The sequence below is a fragment of the Salvelinus fontinalis genome, chromosome 11 (assembly GCF_029448725.1).
Source record: "Salvelinus fontinalis isolate EN_2023a chromosome 11, ASM2944872v1, whole genome shotgun sequence".
Lineage (NCBI taxonomy): Eukaryota > Metazoa > Chordata > Actinopteri > Salmoniformes > Salmonidae > Salvelinus > Salvelinus fontinalis.
Window position 1 is genome coordinate 49,033,837 of NC_074675.1, and position 15,392 is coordinate 49,049,228.

At 42.5% G+C, this 15,392-nt stretch overlaps 1 protein-coding gene across 1 annotated transcript; it reads left to right on the plus strand.

The window, feature by feature from the left end:
* The first annotated feature begins 9,654 nt into the window (after positions 1–9,654).
* On the plus strand, positions 9,655–15,156 carry LOC129865888 (grpE protein homolog 1, mitochondrial-like). The gene is made up of 4 exons (XM_055938965.1): positions 9,655–9,766; positions 10,926–11,070; positions 12,260–12,341; positions 13,194–15,156. Exons 1-4 carry the CDS (start codon positions 9,699–9,701, stop codon positions 13,544–13,546), a joined length of 648 nt encoding a protein of 215 aa, XP_055794940.1. The 5' UTR covers positions 9,655–9,698; the 3' UTR covers positions 13,547–15,156.
* Positions 15,157–15,392: the final 236 nt, after the last annotated feature.

Sequence of the window (15,392 nt, forward strand, 5' to 3'; positions counted from 1 at the left end):
GCTATGGAACCCTGACCTGTTCACCGGATGTGCTACCTGTCCCAGACCTGCTGTTTTCAACTCTCTAGAGACAGCAGGAGCGGTAGAGATACTCTTAATGATCGGCTATGAAAAGCCAACTGACATTTACTCCTGAGGTTCTGACTTGTTGCACCCTCGACAACTACTGTGATTATTACTATTTGACCATGCTGGTCATTTATGAACATTTGAACATCTTGGCCATGTTCTGTTATAATCTCCACCCGGCACAGCCAGAAGAGGACTGGCCACCCCTCATAGCCTGGTTCCTCTCTAGGTTTCTTCCTAGGTTTTGGCCTTTCTAGGCAGTTTTTCCTAGCCACCGTGCTTCTACACCTGCATTGCTTGCTGTTTGGGGTTTTAGGCTGGGTTTCTGTACAGCACTTTGAGATATCAGCTGATATAAGAAGGGCTATATAAATACATTTGATTTGATTTGATAAGGACAACGCTATGGGATTTTTCTTCAAAGGTTGTTCAATCCCTCCGCCCACTCTCCTCTCCTACATTCTGTTTGACATGCCGCCCGTCTGGCATATAATGAATGAAATGAGGGCATGCACAAATGCTGCAAGGGTAAAACCACATTATCCACAGTGTTTCTGAGCTGCCTTTTCCATTTGACAAGCACCAGGACGAATGGCCTATCTTGACAGCCAGACACACTCTGAAGGCCACTTGTCATAACCCTGGTTTTTGTGCTAGAATTGTGCATCAAGACGGACAATACAATTTGAGCCTGCTGCTGAGAAAATGTCTCTCTCCGTGCTGCTCCTGTGAAGCTTTGAGGTTTTTCAATTGAGATGAAAATTGCCTGAAGGGGATTTCAGACTAGTTGTATAAAATGTGTGATGGCAAGCTTCCATGGTTTGTTAAATGTAACGAGACGTAGAGTTGTGTGAAATGTAACCTCTGACAATTCCCTGTGAATAGAACATTGCCATCCAAATTGAAGAGGCAAGGGTGGTGTCATATTCGTATGAGGAATTTAAAACAATGTTTCACACGGATATCTCATCCTAGCATCAAGTCAACAAACTGATCATCATTACGCATCGTTGTTACCCACCTGTTACATTATGGGGATAAAAATTGTCGACTACATGAACTTTACAACGACCATAACCAAGTTTCCATCAATGGTTCATATGCGAGTAAAGTCATACCGTATCAAAAAAAATCAGGACAGCTGTGATGGAAACAGGAAGTTTTGGTACAATTTTTTAAATGCCGACATCATTTTTTGTTCGACATGGTAGCATCTTTTTGTGTTGGTAAAATGAATTATCCTAGAAATGGCGGCGGAAACACCGTTATGAATAAAATGTACAGTACCAGTCAAAAGTTTGGACACCATTACTCATTCAAAGGTTTTTCTTTATTTTTACTATTTTCTACAATGTAGAATAGTGAAGACATCAAAACTATGGAATAGTACATATGGAATCATGAAGTAACCAAAACAGTGTTAAGCAAATCTAAATATATTCTTTATTTGAGATTCTTCAAAGTAGCCACCGTTTGCCTTGTTGACAGCTTTGCACACTCTTGGCAATCTCTCAACCAGCTTGATGATTTAGTCACCTGGAATGCATTGCAATAAACCTCTACAGGATTGGTTTGTCACCCACGGGACGGTTGAGCTAACGTAGGCTAATGTGATTAGCATGATGTTGTAAGTAACAAGAAAATTTCCTCGGACATAGACATATCTGATATTGGCAGAAAGCTTAAATTCTTGTTAATCTAACTGCACTGTCCAATTTACAGTATCTATTACAGTGAAAGAATATAATGCTATTGTTTGAGGAGAGTACACATTTATGAACTTGAAAAGTTATCAATAAACCAATTAGGCACATTTGGGGAGTCTTTTGAACAGAAATGCAATGGTTTATTGGGTCAGTCTAAAACTTTGCACATACACTGCTGCCATCAAGTAGCCAAAATCTAAATTGCGCCTGGGCTGGAATAATACATTATGGCCTTCTCTTCTCTCATACATTATGGCCTTTCTCTCAAAGTTGACGGTACAAAAGAAATACAAAAAACACATGTTTTCTTCTTTGTATTATCTTTTACCAGCTCTAATGTGTTAAATTCTCCTACATTCATTTCACATTTCCACAAACTTCAAAGTGTTTCCTTTCAAATGGTATAAAGAATATGCATATCCGTGCTTCAGGTCCTGAGAAACAGGCAGTTAGATTTGGGTATGTCATTTTAGGCGAAAATGGGAAAAAAGGGCAGATCCTCAGGTGTGGCTTGTTTGGGATAGGGGGCAGCATTTTCACTTTTGGATGAATAGCGTGCCCAGAGTGAACTGCCTCCTACTCTGTCCCAGATGCTAATAGATGCATATTATTATTATTATTATTGGATAGAAAACCTGAGAAAAATCCAACCAGGAAGTGGGAAATCTGAGGTTTGTAGTTTTTCAAAGCTTGGCCTACCGAATTCACAGTATCTATGGGGTCAAGTTGCACTTCCTAAGGCTTCCACTAGATGTCAACCGTCTTTAGAAACTTGTTTCAGGCTTCTGCTTTAAAGGAAGGGGGAATGGGAGCTGAATGAGTCATGGGTCTGACAGAGTGTCTCAGGCTCGTGACGCGCAGTCCCGACAGAGTTAGCTCCAGTTACAGTGCTTTTCTACAGACAATGGAATTCTCCGGTTGGAACATTGTTGAAGTTTTATGTTAAAAACATTCTAAAGATTGATTCCATACATCATTTGACATGTTTCTACAACCTGTAATGGAACTTGTAGAGTTTTTGTCTGGGCGTAGTGCTCACGCCTCATGAAGATGGGGCGGCAGGGTAGCCTAGTGGTTAGAGCGTTGGGCTAGTAACCGAAAGGTTGCAAGTTCAAATCCCCGAGCTGACAAGGTACAAATCTGTCGTTCTGCCCGTGAACAAGGCAGTTAACCCACTGTTCCTAGGCCGTCATTGAAAATAAGAGTTTGTTCTTAACTGACTTGCCTAGTTAAAATAAAAATAAAAAATGTTAAATGTAAGTCGCTCTGGATAAGAGCGTCTGCTAAATGACTTAAATGTAATGTAAATGTAAGATAGATTACTGGACGGAACACGCTAACAACAAGTGGCTATTTGGACATAAATGATGGACTTTATGGAACTTTATGGAACAAATCAGTCATTTATTGTCGAACTGGGATTCCTGGGAGTGCATTCTGATGAAGATCATCAAAGGTAAGTGAATATTTATAATGTTATTTCTAACATCTGTTGACTCCAATATGGCGGATATTTCTTTGGCTGGATTGGGCTCTGAGCGCCGTACTCAGATTATGCTTTTTTTTAAAGTATTTTTGAAATCTGACACAGCGGTTGCATTAAGGAGAAGTCTATCTTTAATTCTGTGAATAACACTTGTATCTTTTAGCAATGTTTATTATGAGTATTTCTGTGAAATGATGTGGCTATCTGCAAAATCACTGGATGTTTTGGAATCAAAACATTACTGCACGTAACGCGCCAATGTAAACTGAGATTTTTTGATATAAATATGCACATTATCGAACAAAACATACATGTATTGTGTAACATGATGTCCTATGAGTGTCATCTGATGAAGATCATCAAAGGTTAGTGATTAATTGTATCTATATTTCTGCTTTTTGTGACTCCTATCTTTGTCTGGAAAAATGGCTGTGTGTTTTTGTGACTTGGCTCTGACCTAACATAATCATATGTTGTGCTTTCGCTGTAAAGCCTTTTTGAAATCGGACAAGATGGGTAGATTAACAAGATGTTTATCTTTCATTTGCTGTATTGGACTTGTTCATGTGTGAAAGTTACATATTTCAAATAAATATTTTTGAATTTCCCACTCTGCCTTTTCAGCGGAATGTTGTCGAGCCTGCGCTAGAAAGGTTAAAAGTTAATTTGTGGAATTTCTTTCCTTCTTAATACGTTTGGCCCAATCAGTTGTGTTGTGACAAGATAGGGCGGGGGGGGGGGGGTATACAGCAAATAGCCATATTTGGTAAAAGACAAAGTCCATATTATGGCAAGAACAGCTCAAATAAGCAAAGAGAAATGACAATCCATCATTAATTTAAGACATGAAGGTCAGTCAATCAGGAACATTTCAGGAACTTTGAAAGTTTCTTCAAGTGCAGTCGCAAAAAGCATCATGCGCTGTGATGAAACTGGCTCTCATGAGGAGCGCTACAGGAAAGGAAGACCCAGTTACCTCTGCTGCAGAGGATAAGTTCATTATAGTTAACTGCACCTCAGATTGCAGCCCAAATAAATGGTTCACCGAGTTCAAGTAACAGACACATCTCAACATCAACTGTTCAGAAGAGACTATGTGAATCAGGCCTTCATGGTCAAATTGCTACAAAGAAACCACTACCAAAGGACACCAATAAGAAGAAGAGACTTGCTTGGGCCAAGAAGCACGAGCAATGGACATTAGACTGGTGGAAATCTGTCCTTTGGTCTGATGAGTCCAAATTTGAGATTTTTGGTTCCAACCGCTGTGTCTTTATGAGACGCAGAGTAAGATGATCTCTGCATGTGTGGCTCCCACCGTGAAGCTTGGAGGAGGAGGTGTGATGGTGTGGGGGTGCTTTGCTGCTGACAATGTCAGTGATTTATTTAGAATTCAAGGGACACTTAACCAGCATGGCTACCACAGCATTCTGCAGTGATAAAGCATCCCATCTGGTTTGCGCTTAGTGGGACTATAATTTCTTTTTCAACAGGATAATGACCAAACACACATCCAGGCTGTGTAAGGGTTTTTGACCAAGAAGGAGAGTGATGGAGTGCTGCATCAGATGACCTGGCCTCCACAATCACCCGACCTCAACCCAATTGAGATAGTTTGAGATGATTTTGATTTGGACCGCAGAGTGAAGGAAAAGCAGCAAACAAGTGCTCAGCATATGTGGGAACTCCTTTAAGACTGTTGGAAAAGCATTCCAGGTGAAGCTGGTTGAGGGGAATGCCAAGAGTGTGCAAAGCTGTCATCAAAGCAAAGGGTCGCTACTTTGAAGAATCTCAAATATACTTTGATTTGTTTACTTTTTTGTTTACTAGATGATGCCGTATGTGTTATTTCATAGTTTTGATGTCTTCACTATTATTCTACAATGTAGAAAACAAATTTTAAAAATTAAATATTTTTTAAAATATGTTTTAAGTGTGTCAACTTTTGACTGGTACTGTATATAATATCCATCATCTTGTATGCAAACTTGGAGTCATACGATGATATGGTGTTTTCTACTCCGCTAGCCAGCACCTCGCCTAAATAGGTGTGCGTTTCTTTTTCTTCTAGATGGTGTGTGGTCCTCCCACTACCACTCAGGAAACCATGCTGTTTATAAGGCTACAGATAAAATAACAGGGTGGTGAAAGTTCATGGTGATCTTGATGCTCGTTTCCAATTCATATCTAGGGTCTTATTCTAGTGTTTGACAAATACAAATATTCTTGCTCTTATGCTATCCATCAGTGGAGGCTCCTGGGGGGAGGAGGGCTTATATACACTGAAGAAAAATGTCAAAGATTTTACTGAGTTACAGTTCATATACGGAAATCACTCAATTGAAATAAATTCATTGGGCCCTAATCTATGAATTTCATCTGACTGGGAATGCAGATATGCATTTGTTGGTCACAGATACCTTAAAAACAAAGGTAGGGGCGAGGCTCAGAAAACCAGTCAGTATCTGGTGTGACCACCATTTGCCTCAAGCAGCGTGACACATCTTCTTCGCATAGAGTTGATCAGGCTGTTGATTGTGGCCTGTAGAATGTTGTCCCACTCCTCTTCAATGGCTGTGCGAAGTTGCTGGATACTGGCGGGAACTGGAACATGCTGTCAAACATGTCGATTCAGAGCATCCCAAACATGCTCAATCGGTGACATGTCTGGTGTGTATGCATGCCATGGAAGAACTGGGACATTTTCAGCTTCCAGGAATTGTGTACAGATCCTTGCAACATGGGGCCGTGCATTATAATGCTGAAACATGAGGTAATGGCGGCGGATGAATATCAGGACAATGGGCCTCAGGATCTCGTCACGGTATCTCTGTGTGTTCAAATTGCTATCGATAAAATGCAATTGTGTTCGTTGTCCGTAGTTTATGCCTTCCCATACCATAACCCCACCACCACCATGGAGCACTCGTTTCACAATGTTGACATCAGGAAACTGCTCGCCCACAGAATGCCATCTGCCCAGTACGGTTGAAACTGGGATTCATCCTTGAAGAGCACACTCGAAGGTGAGCATTTGCACACTGAAGTCGGTTACGAAGCCGACCTGCAGTCAGGTCAAGACCCTGGTGAGGACGATGAGCTTCCCTGAGCCAGTTTCTGACCGTTTGTGCAGAAATTCTTTGGTTGAGCAAACCCACAGTTATCAGCTGTCCGGGTGACTGGTCTCATATGATCCCGCAGGTCAAGAAACCGGATGTGGACGTCCTGGGCTGGCGTGGTTACATATGGTCTTGTAAGGCCGGTTAGACATACTGCCAAATTCTCTAAAACGACGTTGGGTGGACATTCCTGCAGTCAGTATGCCAAATGCATGCTCCCGCAAAACTTGAGACATCTATGGCATTGTGTTTTGAGACAAAACTGCACATTTTAGAGTGGCCTTTTATTGTCCCCAGCACAAGGTGCACCTATGTAATGATCGTGCTGTTGAATCAGCTTCTTAATATGCCACACCTTTCAGGTGGATGGATTATCTTGGCAAAGGAGAAATGCTCACTAACAGGGATGAAAAAAATGTGTGCACTACGTCATCACGCAGTGATTTTATCCACAACAAGTCCGTTTGGTTTGTATTGTAATTTGAACTGCTATATTAAATAATTTAAAAAATATATATATAAACATTTAAATAAATCCGTTTGGTGGAAACACACCACTTGTGGGAAAATTCGCATATTTTCTTAATGCAGTTATTTTTACATTTGGATGAAACAATTTTGACAGTTGGATGGAAAACTTGCGCTTGTGATCAAAGGTCAGGAAATGGAAGTTTCGACTGCAGCCAAAGATTATAGATATACTGACAAGATACATGTCTCTCCACCCTAATAATGGGAGTCGTTGTCCACAAAGTGGCACGGTGTCTGTCTAGCTCCCGCCTATATTTTCTTTGGATTGGTGGATACATCTCTTTATTGTAATATTTTTAAATATTTGATGAGGGTTGTTGACGTCACCGCTTGTATTCAATGGAGAGAGACGCTATGCTACCCGCCTCATATCATGAATATGCATAGACATCTCAAGACTCCGATAAGTACATTTTTTAATTGCCGAGGTCATGTGTCCGACGTATATCAGAACGCTTAAGCATTACGAAACATATATTATATCAAATAAACATCACTTAGAAAATAAGCCATACTTTTGTTTGTTGACCAAATTCGACACTTTCATTGATGTCCATACAAAAACACCTTGCTTTGTTGGCGAGGGAAAAAAGAAAAAAACGTCACCTGCTGGAGGGGGATAGAGTTTCCGCCGAGTTAGACCACTCTCGTCCACTACGCCTACTTCAATTTCCTGCAGCTGCTCTTCACCAGCTGCAACTTGCACCCATCGCCTGCATTGTGGGAGGCACTATTTGCCAACCAATCATTTGTGTTTTTATTTGACCCACGCGAACTGGACTGAAGATGTGACTGAAACAGGAAGTAACTTTGCCGCGATTCATATAGTGGATATGTACAATTGAATGTGATATTTGAGGCTCCGTCCCCCAATTGACAGTACAGCATACACACATATAACTCGTTTATGGGTGTGCGATATGTGGGTTGGAGACATTACAAAGAATAACGTTTATAAACAATGGCAACACTACTATGTTGCACTGAGCCCTGCACTTAGAGAACCACATTAGTGTCCCACTTTCGGCTGTAGCAGATGTACGTACTCGACTTCACTCCTCGGCTTTCGTCTGCAGTCGGTTGCATCAGCCTCAAAGGCTCTGCGTGGTCAATCCTATATCTAATGTGGCCATACAGCATTTATTGCGATATACGGCCTTTGCAGTTAGGGCATGTATACTTCCTGCACTTCGCTGAGCAGAGATGTTGTGAAGGAAGTGAGTTTGTGATTATACTGTACCACCCGCCCCCGCCTACCATCAAAATTAAATAAAATGTTATTTGTCAAATGCGCCGAATACAACGGGTTTAGACGTTACCGTGAAATGCTTACTTACAAACCCTTAACCAACAATGCAGTTCAAGAAATAGAGTTAAGAAAATATTTTCTAAATAATCTAAAGTATAAAATAACAATGGGAGTATCGGTACTGAGTCAATGTGTGGGGGTACAGGTTAGTCGGGGTAATTTGTACATGTAGGTAGGGGTAAAGTGACTATGCATAGATAAAACAGCGAGTAGCAGCAGTGTAAAAACAAGTGGCCATTTGATTAATTGTTCAGCAGTCTTATGGCTTGGTTGTATTTTGTATTTATTATGATCCCCATTAGCTTCTGGCAAAGCAGCAAAATTAAGGCAGTTTATACAATTTAAAAAATATTACAATACATTCACAGATTTCACAACACACTGTGTGCCCTCAGACCCCTACTCCACCACACCACATATCTACAGTACTAAATCCATGTGTATGTATAGTGCGTATGTTATCGTGTGTGTGTATGTATGCACGTGTCTGTGCCAATGTTTGTGTTGCTTCACTCTGTTCCATAAGGTGTTTTTTTTATCTGTTTTTTAAATCTAAATGTACTGTTTGCGTCAGTTACTTGATGTGGAATAGAGTTCCATGTAGTCATGACTATGTAATACTGTGCCCCTCCCATAGTCTGTTCTGGACTTGGGGACTGTGAAGAGACCTCTTGTGGCATGTCTTGTGGGGTATGCATGGGTGTGTCAGCTGTGTGACAGTAGTTTAGACAGCTCGGTGCATTCAACATGTCAATACCTCTCAGAAATAAAAGTAGTGATGAAGTCAATCTCTCCTCCACTTTCAGCCAGGAGAGATTGACATGTGTAACAGTATAACTTTACGTTGTCCCCTCCCCCCGACCGAGAACAGTCTATGACTTGGATGGCTGGAGTCTTTGACAATTTTTTGGGCCTTCTTCTGACACCGCCTAGTATATAGGTCCTGGATGACAGTAAGCTTGGCCCCAGTGATGTACTGGGCCGTACGCACTACCCTCTGTAGCACCTTACAGTCAGATGCCGAGCAGTTGCCATACCAGGCGGTGATGCAACCGGTCTGGATGCTCTAGATGGTGCAGCTGTAGAACTTCTTGGGGATCTGGGGACCCATGTTTTCAGTCTCCTGAGGGGGGAAAAGTGTTATCGTACCCTCTTCATGACTGTATTGGTGTGTTTGGACCATGATAGTTTGTTGGTGATGTGGACAGAGATGGGTTTGGTGATGATTCAACACTGTTAAAAAGTTACAAAAGAGAGATAACCTTCCATTTACAAAAGGCACAAATTCTGTCCTTGGTCACGTGACCAGTTTTCGACCTTTATGTCACCTCAACCAAACTACAGAAAGACGTCATACTCTATAACATCATTGATTGGACGCGACTACTAGGTGGATCTCTTTCTGATTGGTGATTGGCTCAACCTCACCCTCCTGCCACTGGGGTACTCTGCTCCTTCAGCGTGTGTTATCAGTGAAAATGGCGAGCTGGTGTGTACGAGCTGTAAGACAGAGTTACTCTGTTGTAGCATCACCTTCAATAATAAGGTAATACATTACGAGGGTACATGTTAATACGGTTATTCAGAGCATTGTCTGTAACGTGCCATCACCCTTGGCCGGGTGCTAACGAATTGGGTAACGTTAACTTGTTATCTAACGACCTGTCATATAACCTTAGTTATTGTACTGCTTTCGTAATCAGAGTTCAATAGCACATTTCTGATAGCAGAATCCCATTTCATTCAACTCCTATGCGCCTTGTTCAAAACTGTTAGCCTATCAACTAATCCAATACTAACGTTAACTAGCTAGCTACAGTACCGCAGGTTTTAATGTTATGCTATTTTGGGTGTAGTTTGGTGGCACACTATAGCAAAGGCAGTTGGCTTCGCTACTAAAATGTCACAATGTAGTTTACCTGTATATTGGCCAAGGAGAGATTGCAGTCAGAGAGACTCGCCAAGTGGGACATGACAACCGGAAAGATGCCAGGGGAGGAAACGTTTTAATGGCACGTGCCACCAATAATCGCCTTGCCTGATAACTTTTTGTAGTTAGAATGTATGTAACGTTACCGTACATAATTACCTAGCCTCTTCGCTCCGGGAGACCTGTACACATTGGCGTCACCGAAGGCAAATCCGAAAGGCTTTATCTGTCGGTACGGGCCAAATGTGAACTGTGGTAAAAAAAATAAACGTTGAAATCCAAATTTTTCCGACGCACACTCCCTAGTCAGCAATATTCTGTAGTTGCCGCAAGAGATTACCACGTGATCCCAGATGGCAGCGCTATTTTATGGAGATTAGGCTATATGGTGTGAATTCTGTCAACTCCGGGAAAGTTTAATGTCAACGTTTCTTTTCATACATTGTATGGCCCGCACCGAAAGGTAAACCATTCTTGATTACATATTTACCTTAGATGACTTGGGATAAGTTGATCTGAAATAGGTAAACCCAGAGGGCTGGTAAATATGTTTTTTTGGTTACGGGATGTAACGTTACCCTTAAGCAACGGGATACCAGAGGCTAACCATTACCATGGTATTACCATGTTAATTAAAAAAACATGTACCATATACAAATGTAATTAATCATGTTTGGATACCAGTACAGTGCACTGAAATGACCAATGCATTAAAAGCTAAACACATGTTGTGTATCTAACCCATTTCTCTGTCTCTCTCTCTCTGCTCTGTTAGGGCATCCCCACGGCTCCTATGCACAGCAGCCCAGCAGAAAAGTGTCCAGGGGTCAGAGGAGGACCAGAATGCTGAGCAGAGCGCAGCAGAGAAGGTCCTTGCGGAGGAGAAGGGCCAGCTGGAGGAGCAGCTCAAAGAGGTCACGGTGAGTCTGGCTCCAGGGTGCAGTTTCCATATCAATCAATCAAATGTATTTATAAAGCCCTTCTTACATCAGCTGATGTCACAAAGTGCTTTACAGAAACCCAGCCTAAAATCCCAAACAGCAAGCAAAATAGGTGTAGAAGCACTGTGGCTAGGAAAAACTCCCTACAAAAGGCCAGAACCTTGGAAGAAACCTAGAGAGGAACCAGGCTATGAGGGGTGGCCAGTCCTCTTCTGGCTATGCCTGGTGGAGATTATAACAGAACATGGCCAAGATGTTCAAATGTCCATAGGTACAGATCTAGGATCACTCTCCCCTCCCCCAATCCTAACCTTAACCATTACTAGGGGCAAAGAACAAACTGACCCAAGATCAGCGTCTAGGGCAGGGGTGGGAAAACTTTTTGTCTCGAGGGCCACGTCGGAATTTTGCAATTCAACGGAGGGCCACATTTTTGGGGGGACCAATTGTTTGTTAAATTCAATTTTTGGGGGCTTCACAAATGGTGCAGTGGTGTAAGGCACTGCATCACTACAGACCCGGGTTCAATCCCAGGCTGTGTCACAGCTGGCAGTGACTGGGAGACCCATGATGCGGTTTAAAATTGACCCAGCGTTGTCCGGGTTTGGCAGGCCGAGATTTCCTTGTCCCATCGTGCTCTAGCGAATCCTGTGGCGGGCCAAGCGCATGCACGCTGACACGGTGCCAGGTGTACAGCGTTTCTTCCAACACATTGGTGCGGCTGGCTTCCGGTTTAAGCGGGCATTGTGTCAACAAGCAGCGCGGCTTGGCTGGGTCGTGTTTTGGTTCTTGACCTTCGCCTCTTCTGAGTCCGTATGGGAGTTGCAGCAATGGGACAAGCCTGTAACTACCAATTGGGGAGAAAAAGGTCTTTATTTTTGTAAATATATATTTTTATAGCTCTCGGGCCGCTCTCGGGCCCTCCCCTTGGTCTAGGGGAAACTTTACCCTAGTCCTGGATCGCCACACCCGTCACTATAAGTCTGTTCCAATATCCAAGCTAGAATACTACCTAGAATGAAACCAGTGTGTTAGGCATGGTTTCCTAGTGGTATACTAGTGTGGAATAGTATCCTGGTTAACCTCACCCTGTCTGAATCTCACTAGTCAGAAGAGCTTTGAGAACAGGATTGTCTCTTGGCCTCAGCTTTTCTGTCTGTGTCTACAGGACAAGTACAAGCGGGCCCTGGCAGACACGGAGAACCTGAGGACGAGGAGTCAAAAGATGGTGGAAGACTCAAAGTTGTATGGTAATCTAACATTTGCATATTTATTTGATTCTCCCCAGTGAGACAGACATACTTATAGGTGGTATTTAAAACCATCCTTTTGGTTCATTGATGTCAAGCAACATGCAATATAAAGTTAATCTCTAGGTACAGTGAGCTCCGAAAGTATTGGGACAGTGGCATTTATTGTTGCTTTGGCTCTGTACTCCAGCACTTTGAATTTGAAGAGATACAATGACAGATGTTAAAGTGCAGACTGTCAGCTTTAATTTGAGGGTATTTTCTTCCATATCGGGGGAACCGTTTAGAAATGACAGCACTTGTACATAGTCCGACCATTTTAGGGGACAAATTTACTTATGTGTATCAACGTAGTAGAAAATGTAGTATTTGATCCCATATTTCCAGCAGACAATGACTACATCAAACGTGTGACTCTACAAACTTGTTGGATGCGTTTGCAGTTCGTTTTGGTTGTTTCAGATTATTTTGTGGCCAATAGAAATTAATGGTATATAATGTATTGTGTGCTTTTGGAGTCACTTTTATTGTAAATAAGAATAGAATATGTCTCTAAACACCTCTACATTAACGATGCTACCATGGTTACGGATCATCCTGAACTATGTACAAATATTGCTCTCATTTCTAAACGGTTTCTAAACGGTTCACTCAAATTGAAAGCTGGCAGTATGCGCTTTAACCTCAGTCATTGTGTAATTTCAAATCCAAAGTGCTGGAGGACAGAGCCAAAACAACAACAAATTTGTCACCGTTCCAATACTTTTGGAACTGCATATTCGATGATGTTGTTCATTCTATGTTTTCTAACAGTATACTAACTAATCTCTCCTTTCTTTCCGCACATTTCAGGAATCCAAGGGTTCTGCAAAGACCTGCTGGAGGTGGCGGACATCTTGGAGAAGGCGACGGAAAGCGTGCCCAGTGAGGAGGTGACCTCTCAGAAGAACCCCCACCTGAAGAACCTGTACGACGGCCTGGTGATGACGGAGACGCAGATCCAGAAGGTCTTCACCAAGCACGGCCTGGTCAAGCTCAACCCAGACGGCGGGCAGAAGTTCGACCCCTATGAGCACGAGGCTCTATTTCACGCCCCTGTGGAGGGTAAAGAGCCCGGCACGGTCGCCATAGTAACCAAGGTGGGCTACAAACTCCACGGGCGCACCCTCCGGCCGGCATTGGTGGGCGTGGCCAAAGCCCCTTGATTTAAAAAAGATTCAGTATGACCGTGATGTCATTGTTGTTGCCTGGGTGACGGATCACCTTGGCTACTGCAGGCTGGTCAAAGCGCCCCACCCAACTCCCCAACCACCTAACGTTGCCTCAGAGGCGGGAATCCAACTTGAACTAATATTATTACCATGGACTACATCACAGCCTATTTTGACTTTGCATACCGATTCTCCACCCTTTTTCCGAAGTGTGCACTTGCTCACTCCCTGTCATGGATTAAAAAGCATTGGATTGGCTGGAGGGAGTTTACTGCATTGTTAAATCCATGATAGGAAGTGTGCAAGTGCATACTTTGGGGGAAGGATGTAGAATTGGGACACAGCCCATGTATCTGCCAGGCGCAATTATGTTTTAGCAGAAGCAACACTGGTGATGGCACGTATAGCACAGAACCAGTTTGACAAGTCATTTATGTCATCAGTATCAGATTCCAGTCCATTCTTTGTCCAGTCATTGTAATTGTTATGGATGGGAGAATGTAATGTACCTCATGATTATATACCAAACTGCTGTCATTGTTTTCATTGGACAAACAGTACTTTCAATGAATTTAATTGGAATATATATATTTTCCCCTGTAAGGAATGCTGTCTTTGGCACAACTTAGCCCTGTATATTGCTGTGTTTGTATAGCTTCCAGTGACAGCTTAACATGTAGTCCAGGCCTCTCCAACCCTGTTCCTGGAGAGCTGCTGTCCTGTAGGTTTTTGCTCCAACCTCAGTTGTAACTAACCTCACTCGCCTCACCAACCAGCTAATTGTTATAATCAGGTGCGCTAGATTAGGGTTGGAGTGAAAACCTACAGGTCGGTAGCTCTCCAGGAACAGGGTTGGAGAGCCCTGATGTAGTCTATGCTTCATTTTCAGAAATAGTCTGGACAGTTTTAAGTGAATGGAGGTGAAATATGCAATATTACACAATACATTAATGCTGTATGTATGTAAAATACTTCAGAGGCAACCACAGACGTATTGTTCAGGTGCTGCACTACAGTAGGAGCCGGCTGGAGTATGGTTGTCAAAATGAAAATACGCTCAGGTGAAATCTACAGATTCACCGGAGATACGCAATCATGCTGTTGAGGCTCTAATGTAATCATTCCAGACTTCATGACAGCAGAACGCTGTATCTCGCTGCTATGGCAGATGTCGCCCTAGTGGTTTGGGACATAGACAGTATAATGACATTAATTAGTCATAACTACTTAGACTGGATAGTCTGTGTGCCTGTAGCAGCTTCCGAGTCCCAAACAACCGGATGTTCTCGGTTTTCAGGGGAAGTGGAAAGCGAGCCTGTTACACGTTAACAGAGACGGTACAGTATGTTTAGAAAAACACTGTGTTAACCAGGAGACACTCTGTAACTCCTCCTCCACATTTACTGGATTGGTTGAACAGTGCAGAAGAGAACCGCCCAACAGTTTGTTTTTCTTCTCGTCTAGATCCTCTACATACGGGTCTTGTTTCATGCGTTGCTTTCACGACTGCTATGTTAGATTTAGTGTGCCTGTGGACAGTCGTCCTGTTCAGTGCCACAGCAGCGTCTAATAAACAGATTCACTTGGACTCGCATGTCCACTGATTGTATTGTTTTTAATTGGCCCATTTCCCTGTATGTAGGATCATGAAGTGTAGGACACTGTCGGCAAATATTACCACATACTGAACTCACCAAATGCTGTGAAAATAAACCAAGGAAGCCATACAGTATAAAGTATTTTCATTTTTAATACAGAACATACCCTTGAAGTTGTTTTCGCCTTAAACCAGATAAGGAGATATGTAGTATTTGATTGTAAACTATGCCAGTTGTTGGGA

Excerpts from the sequence above, each read along its gene's own strand:
- LOC129865888 (XM_055938965.1), top strand. The coding sequence starts at position 9,699 with ATGGCGAGCTGGTGTGTACGAGCTGTAAGACAGAGTTACTCTGTTGTA. Across the intron at positions 11,071-12,259 it reads AGCAGCTCAAAGAGGTCACG|GACAAGTACAAGCGGGCCCT; the intron begins GTGAGTCTGGCT and ends CTGTGTCTACAG. Across the intron at positions 12,342-13,193 it reads GGAAGACTCAAAGTTGTATG|GAATCCAAGGGTTCTGCAAA; the intron begins GTAATCTAACAT and ends CGCACATTTCAG.